Below are 15,215 nucleotides of genomic sequence, written 5' to 3'. Positions count from 1 at the left end.
CACAATTATGCGCTGATAATATTCTTCATATGTTTATTTTCGAAGGACACATTCGGAAAAACACTGAAATCCTTAAAGGTGAATTGTTTTCGTGCATGCTACTGAAGATGTAACAGTTTGAGTTATTTGGTTGGCGTGCTTGAGACTTATATATAGGCTATTTTATTTTAAAGTGACTGCAAAAGTAGGCTATAGCTTTCATAAACTAACAAAAACCTAAATTTATAGTCACCGTTTTTTAATTCAGCATTTGAGTGCTGAATAATTTTACGTTCCAGTTCTTATTTTATCTCATATAAAATGTTCTCAGAAGTTTAGATTTGTTGTCTGGAATCTTAGCTACTTTAGAGAATGTGTACAACAACAACAACAAAAGTGTTATAATTGTAGCAAACAGTTAATTTACTAAAGCTGTTTTTCGTGGGTTTCACAACAACTGCAGTTTTAACATTTGAACACATTTTTATTTTTTACAATTGATATTGAAATGGCGTAACAGGTCCTGAACTAGAGCACATTTTATTTTATAGAAACTGGACATTGCAGTAATATCAACGGCAAACCGTTCACTGTGGCTGAATCCATGTTGACTTTATTGAGTGGCTTAAATTAGAAAGCCAATTTTCTCAAATAAACGATGTGAAATAAACGCTCACCTTACATGTGCATGCTTACATAAATTAGAAAACGTGATTAAACACTGAATTCTGAATTTAAAATCTTACAAATCATTTCAAAGTGCGTCTATGACAGACCTCCAAAAAAAGAGAGAAAAAAAAATCAAGTCCAACTCGTGGATAAATATGACGTTTTTCTTCACAAAAAACACTCCCGTACAGTTTTGGATATTTACTAGAGTCAATATATGCAACTAAAAATACTATTCAAAATTTGCGTCTTGAACAAATACATACATACCCAAGTTTTACATCAGTGTGGAATAACCTAGTCTATTCTATTTTATTTTCAGTATTTACATTCTTTTTCAGCAACAAGAAATAAGTACATTTCATACAAACTTAGGATTTGTAGTCTGCAGTTTCGACAAAGACCAATGTGCGATATATAGACTATCTTTTCGAATATTAAAGAAATGAATTTGTAAATGACAAAACGAAGTCTATTCAACACTACGGCAATTTATCCTTACGAAATTGGATTTTAGTAGTGTTCATGAATAAAGTGCCACAGTTTGGTTTTGAGAAAAACAAAAAGTTAGCAATGACAGGCCACTTCACTGATGGGTAAAATACATTTTTTTCTGTTTCATAACAACAGTAAGTAAAATAAGACTATTCGACAAATACCCATCAGAATGCACATATCAGATGATGTCCTTTTTAATATTCCCTTACTTTACCAAATTCATGTCACATAGAATCTGTGCAGACCAAAACAGGCTTACTTCATTGTAAATTACACTTTAATCGTAAATTGAATCACTTTACAACATCCAAGTGAAATGGCCACACGGTTATTTCACCAGGTGACACTTTATAATAACTTTCACTTTAAGCTTAACAGAAAATTAGTTAATGTACACTCGAATAGCTAAAAAGAGATGAAACTTTGGTTTATATTGTTTCACACAGGATATTCAGAATTGAATGTGCATTAACTAGCGATCTGATAGTGTTTGTGAACAACTGGAATTATCGAAAGTTTTTATAAAGTGTTACCGAACGAACAGCACAACCTTTTTGCGAACCGTCAGATAAGTTTCTAGTCCATTCGAGATTCGTGTACGTGCATTTTGAACGGGATTAATCGAGGGGGTTTGCACGGCCGTTCATGCCCGTCGTCGGGACAGACTCGGGAGGTTGCAACAGGTCAGGTGAGTGGCACGAGGGGCTACCGGGAACACTGTGCTCGCTGTCGGTGTCGCTCCCTCGTTTCCCTCCACTCGCCCCAGAGCCCGACCCTGACGAGCCTCCGGCACTGTGCGTTTTGACATGTTTACTGAGGTGGTCGCTCCGCATGAACCTCTTGTTACACACGGGACAAGCGAAGCGCTTCTCGCCGGTGTGCGTGCGTAAATGTCGCTGGAGCTCGTCGGAGCGCGTGAACCTCTTCCCACAGAACAACCAGTTACACACAAAAGGCCTTTCTCCGGTGTGCCACCTCAAATGAGCCTTGAGGTGCGACGTTTTGCCGTACACTTTCCCACAGCCGGGAATGTGACAGCTGTGTAGCCCTTTTCTGCGGAGGCTCGCGCCAGCTGGACCCAGGCGCTCCGCCTCTTGACAGTTCGGACAGTCGCACGTCGCTCTGCCCGAGTAGCGCCGCGCCGAGGACCGCGGAGATCCCGCCAACGAGGCCGTCGGACCCCCTGTCAACATGGAACCTCCCGCTCCACCCAGGGGAGAGGGACTGGAGTCTGGGTACGAGGAGAGCACGGGTTTGAATCCGTCCATGAGATGCTGACCGGTGGTCAGCAGATGCGGGGACGCACTGGTGCTAAAGGCAGAGTGGCTTAAACTCGAGTAGTCTGAGTTGTATCCCCCCAAAGGAGAGTGTAAGGAAGTCTGCAGCCCGCCGGAGTGAAGGGACGTCTGGAGCGCGGCTCCGTTCGGGTTCTGCACGTCAATCCAACCGGCTCCCACGTCCCACCACGCGGACGCGCCCGTGGTGCCCACATCCCCAGCGGGTATGCCAGGGTGCGAGGACTTGAACCACGACTCGTAGGGATGGGCCACGCTCATTCTCGGGTAAATGCTTTGCAAGCTGTCCACGGACGTGTGCACCTTGGAAATAAACATGGGCTGGTGGCTGGGCTCTTGGGAGTTGTTGGAAACCGACGCCTGGAAAACGGAGTAGTCGTTTCCGAAGTGGGAGTTGGATGAAGTACCAGAAGTTAAGGAAAAGGCACTGGATCCCGTGGAAGTGTTCGTGCCAAAAGAGTCGCTTAAACCACCACCATTCCGAGCGAAAGAGGATAAACTGGATCCCAAACTACAGCTGCTGGCTGCCGCTCGTTTCCACGGGTGGAATCCTTTTCCGAACGAAGACGAGTTATCCGAAATAGAGGAAGGAGAAGGACTCGGACTCCCGATTTTGTTACACGTCGCAGCCAACATGGCTAAAGGAGTCGACCCCAATCTCGGCTCCTCCTGGAACAAAAGAAGTTAGAAGGTAAGTAAAGATGGTAGATTTGGGAACTGGGTGCGTTCGAAGAACAGTTTTAACTCGCTGCCTTTTATCGTGCAAGCCCAGCATACCTGAAGGATGGCAGTAACGAAATCTTAAACACTGAAATACAACCACTCGCAAACACAAAACAAAAGCGAAACACAGCATATAAATACCAAGATAAGTTATACATACAATGTCGTAGTTGAGAAATGGAAGTCCTGCTCGTTTCTCTCGCTTAAAACATAATCAAGTGACTCTCTCCCCGGCTGACCCAAGAAATTTTAATCCCCACGGCAGGACAATAAAGGAAACTAATTAAACCAGCACGAAACTCCTTAGACTCACCCCTAGAAGTGAAGTTGCCATCACAAAAGTGCCCTCCTCAGAGGATCTTTTTATATTTATGAATCAGAGCACTGTTTTTTTAGAGGTGTGCAATACAATGATGTGGTCCGCCCATTCCAGCACAATTGTAGCTCCTCTCACGGCTTTGAAGTGCCGCTGTGACACGGGCGACCAATCAGGAAGAGCCGTACCTTCACGCGGCCACATTCTAGCGTGAGGTCATCGATAGAGCACTTCAGACAAGATCTCCACCCCTTCCAACACCCCCCTCATAATAAAACTCAAGCTAAATGAGTAGGACTGGAAGTTTTAGGAAACTTTTCTATTCTTTTGTATAAAGAGGTTAACGAGGTTACTGGACACCCTGATCTGTTATGAATTATTTGTATTATTATTATTATTATCATTATTATTATTATTATTATTATTAGGCTATGTGTGCTACAAGTTGTGATAATGGGAAAAAATAGCAATTGTATATCATATCACTCTTACAAGTCGTTGTCATTGTCTTACAGGTTGTTTTGTAGAATACAGATTCCCATAAACTATTGTAAAGAAATTATGTTGTACAGGTCAAGACGACAAAACGAACAGGTTGCCTTTATTTTTATAGGCTAAAAAATTTTCAACGGTTCTTTAAATGTTTGACTATTGTTTCGAAAATGAACACGTTTAATAAAACTTTCCTTTAGTAGACAAAAGTTTAAATCATTCAAACAAGCGTGCATTGTGGGTCGATTGATTTAAAAATGTATATGCATTCATTGCAAATTAACGAAATCAATATGTATAGGCTACTCTCATAACTTTAGGCTATATTATAACATACCATCTCTTTCTTTCGCTGTCTCCTTATTAACACACACACAAACACACACATGACAGTAACACGCACAGCATTTTACGCAGGACTGGTGTGTTTTCTGACTTTTTGTTATTATTAAGTATGTATTAGGAATTGCGAGCATTTAACTCTTTGAACTTGTTGGTCAGTATAAAAAAAAATAATTTCACATAATGCATGTAAACGTCTTTACAAGGTGGAATATGGCTTTTGTGTTCTGTTAACTCTCAACAGTAATACAGTGGCGGGCTATTGATATCAGGACGATGAATGCAGAAATGCTCTCAGGATAATGATGTAGCCCTGGCTACTCTATTTACATGCGTCGTGGACTGGAGGCATAAATTTCATTTGAATTTCAAATTTAATAAAGCAGGAGGTTTTTAATCATGAGAAGTTTTATTTGTTTGATATTAACATTCTTATTGACCGGCTCCGTTGACCAACTTGGTCATTATAGGACAGCAAAAAGTTAATTAAAACGACCGAAGATTATTCATCAAATCATCTGCCTCCGCCGTGTCGCCTCCTTTATTGCGGGAAGTGATAGATGGCTGATCAGATTCATTTCTCTGTTTCTTCGATTTGCACAACAGTTCTGTTGTTTCCTTGGCAGTGCTTATACCCTTTCTAATTCAAAGAACAAGAAGCAGTTGAACTCAAAATTGAGAGTGAGAAAAATACGCAGCAAAAAAATTAAGCAAGGCACATCGGGGTGGAAAATATATATATAGGCTACTTTGCGCAAATTTGAACCTCAGCCATGTATTCTGAAACAAAACCTGTACAGTTTGTAAAGTTAATTCTCCAGAATGAATAAAAAATTAAGTTATAACAATCAAACGTACAGCTTTTGTGTCAAACATCCAGCATGTCAAAATAACTGAACTTTTCGCTCGGATGATTTAAAGACTTTGGTTTGTGGATGGTGAGATTATGATAACTAACTAATGAATCTATGTCCAACACTAAAACATTTTCATATCACACAGAGTTAAAAAAAAAAAAAAAAAAAAAATCCCTGAAATTACATCAGCATGTAAAGACTAACAGACTAATAAGTAAAGTGGTGAAACTTCACGGCAATACATTTCCATAACTCAACGTGCACGCGCAACCCGTTCCAAAATACAAATGTCACACACACACACAAACAAATGTCCCATAAACTGCAGCATTGTTTGATTGCAACAGATGCATGATGCACATACCGTGTCTGTGTCCTCGCTTTATTGATTGACCCCGCGCGCATCTCCTCTCGCACAGCAGAAGGCAGTGGCGCTCGCGCACAGTGAACGCGCAGACCCTGGAAGATAAATGTTACTTTGGGAATTGAGTTTAATTACGAATAACGGAGGAGCCGCTCGGCCACCGGTGGTGTAATCAAAACATGTGTTCATGTCCTCTGACAAGACAGCGCGAGAGATGCGCAAGAGAGGATGAGGTGGAAGCGCAGCAACAGCGTGTGATTTTTTTTAAACAATACTACAGAAAACACATTTCACAATTGTATTACTTTTAAATAAATTATTTCAAAAATAATAAAAGGTTAGAACGTATACTATAAATAGTGCAATTCAAATTGAATTCGTGATTTTGGAATATAATTCATATCAAAGGTTTAATACTGTAATAATGAAATTAAGTAAATTGAACGAAATATAAAATTCAAATGATAATAAAAGCAGTGAAAAACAACAACTAAACATTCGCGCATGTAATATCCTGTTGCTTTCTTTCCCAAGATGCCATACAGGCCACCGAGGTTCTTTTTGGCCTGTATTGAACAGATGTCCCCATCTCTGCCTTTCTTCTCCATGCATGGGCTACATTACCGTCATGAAATCAAGCTGAAGAAACCTGTCCCGTTCGTGGCCCTAATCATCGCGTTATTCTGGCCCAGTGCGCACGAACAAAATGGGTTTAATATTGCGTGCTCTCAATAATTTTGCGAAAAGAAAAGAGGGGAAGTCAGCGGCTGTGTCCCGGAGATGGTGGGAGCACTTTCCTCTTTAATCTTATGATTATCCAGGAAAACTGATAATCTAGTGGTCTACCTGTCCGAGTCCTGCGAAACATCAGTAGACTAATTGCCGGAATTCGAAACTAGTAATAAAGATTTAGGACTACGTTGAAAGCATCGAGTTAAAAAAAAGAAGGATAATGAAAGAAAATAAGATGTAAATAAATAAATTATTACTTTGCAGAAAGACAATTATAATTATTAAATTTGTTTATTTATTTATTCATTTATTTCGAAAGTCAGAATCTATTGTTAAATAAACCTAAAGAAGTATGTAGTTTATTTACAAGGAATCAGTTACCAGATTACAGGTTCATAACATTTTTCAATATAGTTTATATCTACAGTTGTTTATATATATATATATATATATATATATATATATATATATATATATATATATACATATATGATAATTAAATAGTAAATTATATATAAATTAATTAGTTTAGATTATATATATATATATATATATATATATATATGTATATGTGTGTGTGTGTGTGTGTGTGTGTATATATATATATATATATATATATATATATATACACACACACACACACACTATATGTGTGTGTGTGTGTGTGTGTGCGTGCGTGTGTGAACCTGGACCACAAAACCAGTCATAAGGGTCTTGTTTTAAAATTTGATTGGAAATTTTCGAAGCTTTCCATTTTTGTATGGTTTGTTAGGATAGGACAATATTTGGCTGAGATACAACTATTTGAACTGGAGATAAGCGCCTTTAAAGTTGTCCAAATGAAGTCCCTGCATATTACTAATCAAAAAATAAGTTTTTATATATTTACGGTATGAAATTTACTAAATATCTTCATGGAACATGAACTTTAGTTAATATCCTAATGATTTCGATCATTTTGACCCATACAATGTATTGTTGGCTATTGCTACAAATATACCCGTGCTACTTAAGACTGGTTTTGTGGTCCAGGGTTACATATATATAATTGTATATGTTATGAATTCTCTCTCTCTCTCTCTATTACTTGTCATACAAATTATTTCAAGCGTTATGAACTGTTACTATAGTTCAATGTAATGCTTTTGTAAAATATCATATAAATGTGGGGCCATGGCCGGACTCTTTCTTTTCAGCAGGAGGTGGGACAGAGAGACCAGATGTCCCTGTGTGTGCAGGGCTGCCAAGTGAGGCTAGGGCAGTGGAGCCCGAGACACAAGAGCCCAAATGGTGTGACAAAGGAGGAGCAGGAAGCCTGGCTCTGCCTGGATGAACCTCAGAGAGCGCCAGTCCACATCCACATCCCAGCCCCAACCCCTCGGCCCACGTCCCACAACCCCATTGAACTACTAGAGCAGGGCCGTGGACCATGTGCTGACTTTTTGCTGGATCACACAACCATAGACATGATCACAGGAGTGTAAACGCTGACATATGATCACTGCTAGAGGACAAGTGTGCGGAGTTTAAGCAGAAAGCTCACACACATGCACAGGTTAGTCCCGCAAAAAACATATTTATAATGTTTTTAGGGCTCTTGTATATTTAAAATACCCTGTTGGCAATGAATACCAGCTGCTTTGGATAATTAATGAATTCACATTAACCAGATAAGGTGGTGTTTGTCATATGACATACACCAGCGTAGGCTGCTTGTGTGTGTCCCGTGTCCAATAACTCATTCATCTTGATTTAATCAGTGTTGTGTGGACACTAGATGGGGGAGGAGGCATCCAGCGGCTAATCACCAAAGCTAAACACCTGGAAATGTGGCATCATGGGCTATGTGGTCATTATCATTATCATAAGCCCTCTAATTAACCAACAAATCACATGCTAATGTATCACAGTATACAAGAGCCAATGTACTTAACTGAATGACAGATGCAAATTTTCTTAAGTTTTAAATATGACAACAGGGTCAGCTCTTGCTATGACCCGAGGGACTTGTTTTAATCATAAACTCTAATTTTGGGGTTAAAGGGGCATTTTAATGTTTCAAAAGTTAATCTTTTGGATTGAAATGTCTGATGAATATCTGAAATGATGTGAACTGGAAGTTTCATAAGGAGGCAAGCAAAAGTACATATATTTGTAGGATCTATATTATAATCCCACAGACAATATAACTACACAGATGTCAAGAAGAAAAGTGCAAAATAAATAAATAAATAAATTTATAATAATTAAAAAACAAACAAATAAGACAGACAGATCATAGATAGATAGATAGATGATAGATGATATACTGTAGATACTGTAGATAAATATAAGTGATACATTTATACGAAATAAATAAATATTTAAATATGATAGATAGACAGACAGACAGACAGACAGACAGACAGATAGACAGATAGATAGATAGATAGATAGATAGATAGATAGATAGATTTATACTAAATAAATACATTTTTAAGAAATATAGATAAAAACAAATTGTAAATTTATACTAAATAAATCAATTTTTAAGATAGATAGATAGATAGATAGATAGATAGATAGATAGATAGATAGATAGATAGATAGACAGATAGATAGATATAAAGAAATTAAATATATAGTTATAGTAAATAAATCAATATTTAAATAAGAGATAAAAATAGATTATACATGTATATAAAAATAATTGAATAAATAAATAATGCCACACAGACTAGTAGTTTAATAACATTATGGTATTGCCAAATACAGTATCTATGGCTTGTGTTCGTTCAGCCATGCATGAAAACACTGTTAAGTATGATGCATTCTGAGGAGCAGTGCTTTTGTGTCGGGCTATTTGCTGGCCATAGTGAGGTCATCAGGAGCGGGTAAGCAGGCTTTGTAAAGGCCCTGCACAGGTGTGGCAGCAGCCCTCGCTGAAGGAGTGCAGTGAAGCACAAACAATCATCTAAATGTCTGTGAGATGAAATGGCTAGTTAACAATCTTTTGACTGCCCCAACCTCCGAGCTTTTGTCGGGTATCGATCGACCAGCTGCCACTGGGTTATTGTCAGCCTGGATGGGAGCCCCTTTGGCTGGGAGGGATGGGTAGCAGTTTATGTGTGTGTGTGTGTGCGTGTGTGCGTGTTGGATAGAGGGGTGTTGCTTCTTTATAAAAGGCTTTCTCATCCTTTAAGTTATAGGTTAGTCTAGTTAATTAGGTAAGATTCTTTATTTGAAAGATTAAGGCACAAAAAGGGAAAAAAATGCTTTCAAGTGTAGCTGATGGTTTGCAAACAGTTAACTGAGCTGATAATGTGTGCGTCAGTGAAGGAAAATATTCACCACATACAGTATATGAATAAAATATACACTAAGAATGTTAGCCTGAAAAATCATGCATAATAACATCAAGAATTATTAATTTAATTCAAGAATATTGTTCGAAGTAAATACAGTATATAAATAAATAATGTTTGCAGTGAGTGAGAACAAGCATGTTTAGGCACTTTTTTGTTTTATTTTCCTCTGAATTAGTTAATCTAAAAAATCATGCATGATAAAATCTAAATTAAAATCAATGAATTTGATTTAATTCAAGAATATTGTTCATTTAGTAAATTAACAAATTAAGGTTAATATAAAAATCTGTAAACATAGGGCACAATATACTGTATAATTTGAAGGAATTTTTCGGTATTTATTTTTTACAGGTATTTTACCGGTATTTTGAATTTTACACTTCATTGCATTGTGTTTTAGAGTTAACAGAAATGTCCGTAAAATTAATGGATAACGTCGTGTGTAATGAGCTGCCAGTACTTTTTCTGTTATTTTACAGATTTATTTTTTACAGGAATGTTTGGCATTTGTATTTTATTTTATTTTATTGAGGAAAAATGATTGATTGCACCTTTAAAGTAACAATATACACTTTTACAATGTACAATGATGAAACACAGTCTGATTATTACTGTTAGAATTTAGAATATTTTGAATCGCACAAGTTGGTCCAACACAATAGATAAAATATTAAATCATACAAACAATTTGTACTTGAGCTGGGCAGACCTCAACTGTCTCTAAAGTTAGAATGAACACAGCTGATCACAAATCCAATTAAACCATCACAATTATTTAATACACGGTCTATTCCCAGACATTTCTGACTGTCCCCTACGTTACTCTAGTGGGTGTGTGCAAGTTTGTCAGCGTGAGGGACAGCGCTAGAGCCAGTGGCACTGAGTAAAGTGCTGAGAGTCAGCCCTGACTCCTACAGTTTCAGTAATTATCCACAACTGCCCATTCTGTCCATCCACAGCCATAATGGAGACCAGAGCGTGTGCCTGTCACCACTACAGAAAGAGAGGGAAGGGACAGGGGAGAGACAGGGCGGAGAAACAAGTATTTGCCTACCTCATTATGTCATTGCGGTGACACAATAGCAACTTCTTTTTTTCTTTTGTCACTGTGACAAAACATTTAAGTTAGCAAACTCATTCTGAGAGGGGCCCTGCATCATTACCACTGGGTTTCTTCTAGTTAGTTTAACTTTGTGAAGTGTTTCATGGACCTCTTGGACTTATTAGACAATGAAATCATCCAGAATTATATACTTTAGGTTCTATCAAGATCAAACGAACTATACTACTACTACTACTACGACTACTACTACTACTATAATTATTAATGTTATATTATTTAATATATCATGTTGTTATATAGTATGTTAAATAGTGCTGTCAAACGATTAATTGCATCCAAAATAAAAGTTTTTGTTTACATAATATATGTGTGTGTGTATTGTGTATATTTATGATGTATATATAAATACACACACATACAGCATATATTTTGAAAATATTTACATATTTATATTCATATAATTTATATAATATACAAATATATTTAATATATAAACATACCATATTTTTCTTAAATATATACATGCATGTAGGCTATGTGTATTTATATATACATAATAAATATACACAGTACACACACATATATTATGTGAACAAAAACTTTCATTTTGGATGCGATTAATCGCGATTAATCGTTTGACAGCACTAATATTAAAACATAAAATTCACCAGACAATTCTCAATACAAAGATTCATAGAACTTTTAATATTACATTTATTATTGTTGTTGTTGTTGTTATTATTTAATATATTGTGATTCAGTACTCTGTGTCAGATCTGTGTCACGTGTGAAGAAAAAAAAAAAAAGATTTGGGCCAAATTCTGAATGTAGCCTTTGTTTAATGATTATGTACAGTGGTGGCCAAAATTGTTAGAACACTTGGCATATTTAAGAGGTTTCAGTTGTTTTTGTTGAAATGGCCATTACAATACCCATAAAACGAACTATTGCTGGAACTACCTGCGATGGAAGGAATCTTCTGGTATATTGAAAATGATGTTTGAAATTTGAAATTTGAAACTTCAAACATGAAATTTGGGGCGAGTTGGAAAATAAACTGACAGATGTATTGTACATTAAAAGGAAAGCCTTTGGCTTGAGTTGCAGAAGGCATGGGATAACATTAGTGTTGAAGTTCTCAGGAAATATTTTGACACTATGCCAGAGAGATGTGCTGCTGTCATTGCTGCAAAAGGTGGACACACCAAATATTAAAGGTAAAAGTGGATAAAAACAACACGACTCACTTCATCTGATATTTGTTGTGCTCAGAGCAACCATCTGCATGTTTCATAAACATTATAAAATGAAATCATGATATGGAGGCAAAAAAAAAAAGGTCAATATTTTCAGATCTGTCAGGTGTTCTAATAATTTTGGCCACCACTGTATAAAATATACTTATTCAATTATTGACTGATCATCTTAATCATTACATTTAAACTGTGTATATTATGTTTTGACGATGTTATAGTTGATGCCTTCCAAAGTAGGGTCTACTTTATACACTGACTGCTCACTTGGGAAGGGAGGCTTATTGATTATTTTTTGTATTCGCAGACATTCCTTTGTCCTTCCATAGCCTGACACTTGTTTTTAATCAGTCAGCTGATGTCTCTTGGCTTATAATTTGTGCTCAGTTGACACGAAGAGAATTTAGATGTCACAGACAGAAAGGCGCTGGAACTGTGCTGAGGTCAGCAGGCACCTGCAGAGATATGTGGTGGCATGTCACTGCAGCAAAAAGACGTTCCTGTACTCCAAAAACTAAATCCTATGAGCTATATTCTACTAAGTAGCTGTAAAAACCAAGAGTTATAGTTTTATTTTGCTACCCTTTTATGATCTATTCAATGTCTATCATGTTCAAAATGTCTCAAATTTAGATTTTTTTTCCCCCCACAGGCGCTGACCAGAGAGCCTGCAGAAAGATGCCACTGAGTCCTCGAGAACATGGCTGGTTTGAATCTCATACCATCAGATGCCAAGATCTCGCTGCCTTTCTCAGAAATGTTTCATCTGAAAAAATGTTAAACAAAAACGCCGCAGGATGAAGTTTGTTTAATTTGGATTCAAAAAGTATAGAAACCTTGCCTCTTTCTTTCTCTACTTAAATTGTCCAGTCTTGCATTCAAAAATCCATGTGCATTTCCCTTCTGGCCTTAAGGAAAAATCATACTGAGGAAGAAGTAAAAATGAGAGAATTGTCAAATGGAGGGACGAAGGAGGGGCTTGATAAAGGAAGTCAGGACGGTCTTCTCGCCATGCAATTTAATCACTGTATACCCAGGCAAGTATTGACAGTTGTCCTGTGGAAGCTATTAAAGTTGCTGTCCAAGGTTAAATGAAATTGCAGTTTATCAGGGGAGCATTGAGAAAATAAGGGAATCTGCTGGAGCCGGCTGATTAATGTGGAGCATGATCAACACAAGGGGGTTCATTAAACCATACATCACTAGGGTAATTTAACATGTCATCACGCCTGCTGTCTCCCCCTGCAACACATGTATTTATGTGTGCGTGGGGGTGTGAGATTGTGTGTGCTTTTTGTCATGGTTACACTGTACATCAAAGAATCAGTGTCGGTTTGGGTGTAGGCCGATCTTATATTATGAGGAATGATATGCAGCATTGTATCGTGCTGAAATGAAATAACGGTAATTGCTCAAATGCTCCTCCCTACATTTGGTGTTTGTAGGTGCATGATAGGTAAAATATGACATGGAAGGGTAACCTTCACATATGGATATTTCTGTAGGCAATTTGTGGACGTTTAGAAAATAAACTCTCATAAAACAGACTTCACACTTTCACTCATTTATTTAATGTGTTTAACAATGTCAAATAGTGTATATCGAATGGAGAATGCAGTCATTTTATTTTTTCCTGAAAAGTCACCGTATCCGTGTCATTTTCAGAGTATCTCAAATTATGTATTTTGGTTAGCAGCATTCTGTGGTGGAAATTACATTTAAAAAAATTGTTTTGGATCAAAAAGGCAAACTTTTTGTCTTTTAATCTATGAACTATAGATTAATACTTTAATACTAATACTATAATATATAAATTTCTAATAATTTAATACTAATACAGTCATGGCCAAAAATATCGGCACCCTTGGTAAATATGATCAAAGAAGGCTGTGAAAATTAATCTGCATTGTTAATCCTTTTGATCTTTTATTTAAAAAAACTCACAAAAATCTAACCTTTCATGGGATAATAAGAATTTAAAATGGGGGGAAATATCATTATGAAATAAATGCTTTTCTCAAATACACGTTGGACACAATTATTGGCACCCCTAGAAATTCTTATGAGTAAAATATTTCTGAAGTATATTCCCATTTATATTCACAATTTTGAGCACTCCAGTGTGATTATGAACATGAAATTATCCAGCCATGGCTTCCTGTTTCACCGAAATATAAATAGGAGGGAAAACAAAGCCCAAATTCCCTTAATCATCCATCACAATGAGAAAAACCAAAGAATATATTTTTGATGTGCAGCAAAAGATAACTGAGCTTCACAAATTAGTGAAGTGGCTTTAAGAAAAGAGCTAGAGCAGTGAAAATTCCCATTTCCACCATCAGGACAATAATTAAGAATTTCCAATCAACATAAAATGTTACGAAACTGCCTGGAAGAGGACGTGTGTCTATATCGTCCTAATGCACGGTGAGGAGGAGAGTTTGAGTGGCTAAAGACTCTCCAAGGACCACAGCTGGAGAATTGCAGAAAATAGTTGAGTCTTGGGGTCAGAAAACCTTTAAAAAAATTGTCAAACAGCACCTACATCACCACATGTTGTTTTGGAGGGTTTCAAGAAAAATTCTCCTCGCTCATCCAAAAACAAACTCCAGCATATTCAGTTATCAGACACGACTGGAACTTCAAATGGGACTGGCTTCTATGGACAGATGAAACTAAAAAATTTGATTTTTGGAAGCAAACACTCAAGATGGGTTTGGTGAACACAGGGATAAAAAGTACCCCACATGAACAATGAAATATACTGCTGTATTTTTGATGTTGTGGGCCTATATTTCTGCTGGAGGTCCTGGACATCTTGTTTAGACACATGGCATCGTGGATTCTATCAAATACCAACAGATAAAAAATCAATAAGTGACTGACTCTGTTAGAAATCTTATAATGGGCCATGTTTGGATCTTTCAACCGTACAATAATCCAAACACAAACCTCAAAAACAACACAAAAATGGGTCACTGAGCACAAAACCAAGCTTCTGCTGGCCATTCCAGTCCTCTGACCTGAACCCTGTAGAAAATGAGTGGTGAACTGAAGAGAAGAAGCACCAACATGGAGCTGGGAATCTAAAGGGTCTGGAGTGATTCTGGATGAAGGAATGGTCTCTGATCTCTTGTCAGGTGTTCTCAAACCTTATCAGGCATTATAGGAGAAAATTTAGAGCTGTTAAACTGGCAAATGGATGTTTCAAAAAGTATTGAATAAAAGGGTGCCGTTAATTGTGGCCAATGTGTATTAGAGAAAAACATTTATTTCATAATGATA

General features: G+C 37.1%; 1 protein-coding gene and 1 long non-coding RNA gene across 4 annotated transcripts in view; one reads left to right on the top strand and one right to left on the bottom strand.

The window, feature by feature from the left end:
• Positions 1-752: 752 nt before the first annotated feature.
• sp8b (sp8 transcription factor b) overlaps positions 753-15,215 on the bottom strand; it is a 63,854-nt gene continuing 49,391 nt past the window's right edge. Inside the window, exons 1-2 of one of the 3 annotated variants that reach the window (XM_058746929.1) lie at positions 3,478-3,608; positions 753-3,110 (exon numbers count right to left, since the gene is read on the bottom strand). In XM_058746929.1, the coding sequence (XP_058602912.1) occupies positions 1,764-3,110; positions 3,478-3,498 (1,368 nt within the window). In that variant the 5' untranslated portion in view covers positions 3,499-3,608 and the 3' untranslated portion in view covers positions 753-1,763. Of the gene's footprint in view, positions 3,111-3,324; positions 3,394-3,477; positions 3,609-15,215 lie in introns of those variants that run through there. The other 2 variants (XM_058746931.1, XM_058746930.1) reach the window with 2 other exon arrangements.
• Positions 2,993-13,439, top strand: LOC131521263 (uncharacterized). The gene is made up of 3 exons (XR_009266251.1): positions 2,993-3,132; positions 7,464-7,822; positions 12,583-13,439. It is a non-coding gene; the product is annotated as an uncharacterized LOC131521263 (long non-coding RNA).

The sequence above is a fragment of the Onychostoma macrolepis genome, chromosome 16, assembly GCF_012432095.1.
Source record: "Onychostoma macrolepis isolate SWU-2019 chromosome 16, ASM1243209v1, whole genome shotgun sequence".
Taxonomy (NCBI): domain Eukaryota; kingdom Metazoa; phylum Chordata; class Actinopteri; order Cypriniformes; family Cyprinidae; genus Onychostoma; species Onychostoma macrolepis.
This window is presented reverse-complemented; position numbering and strand designations above follow the sequence as displayed.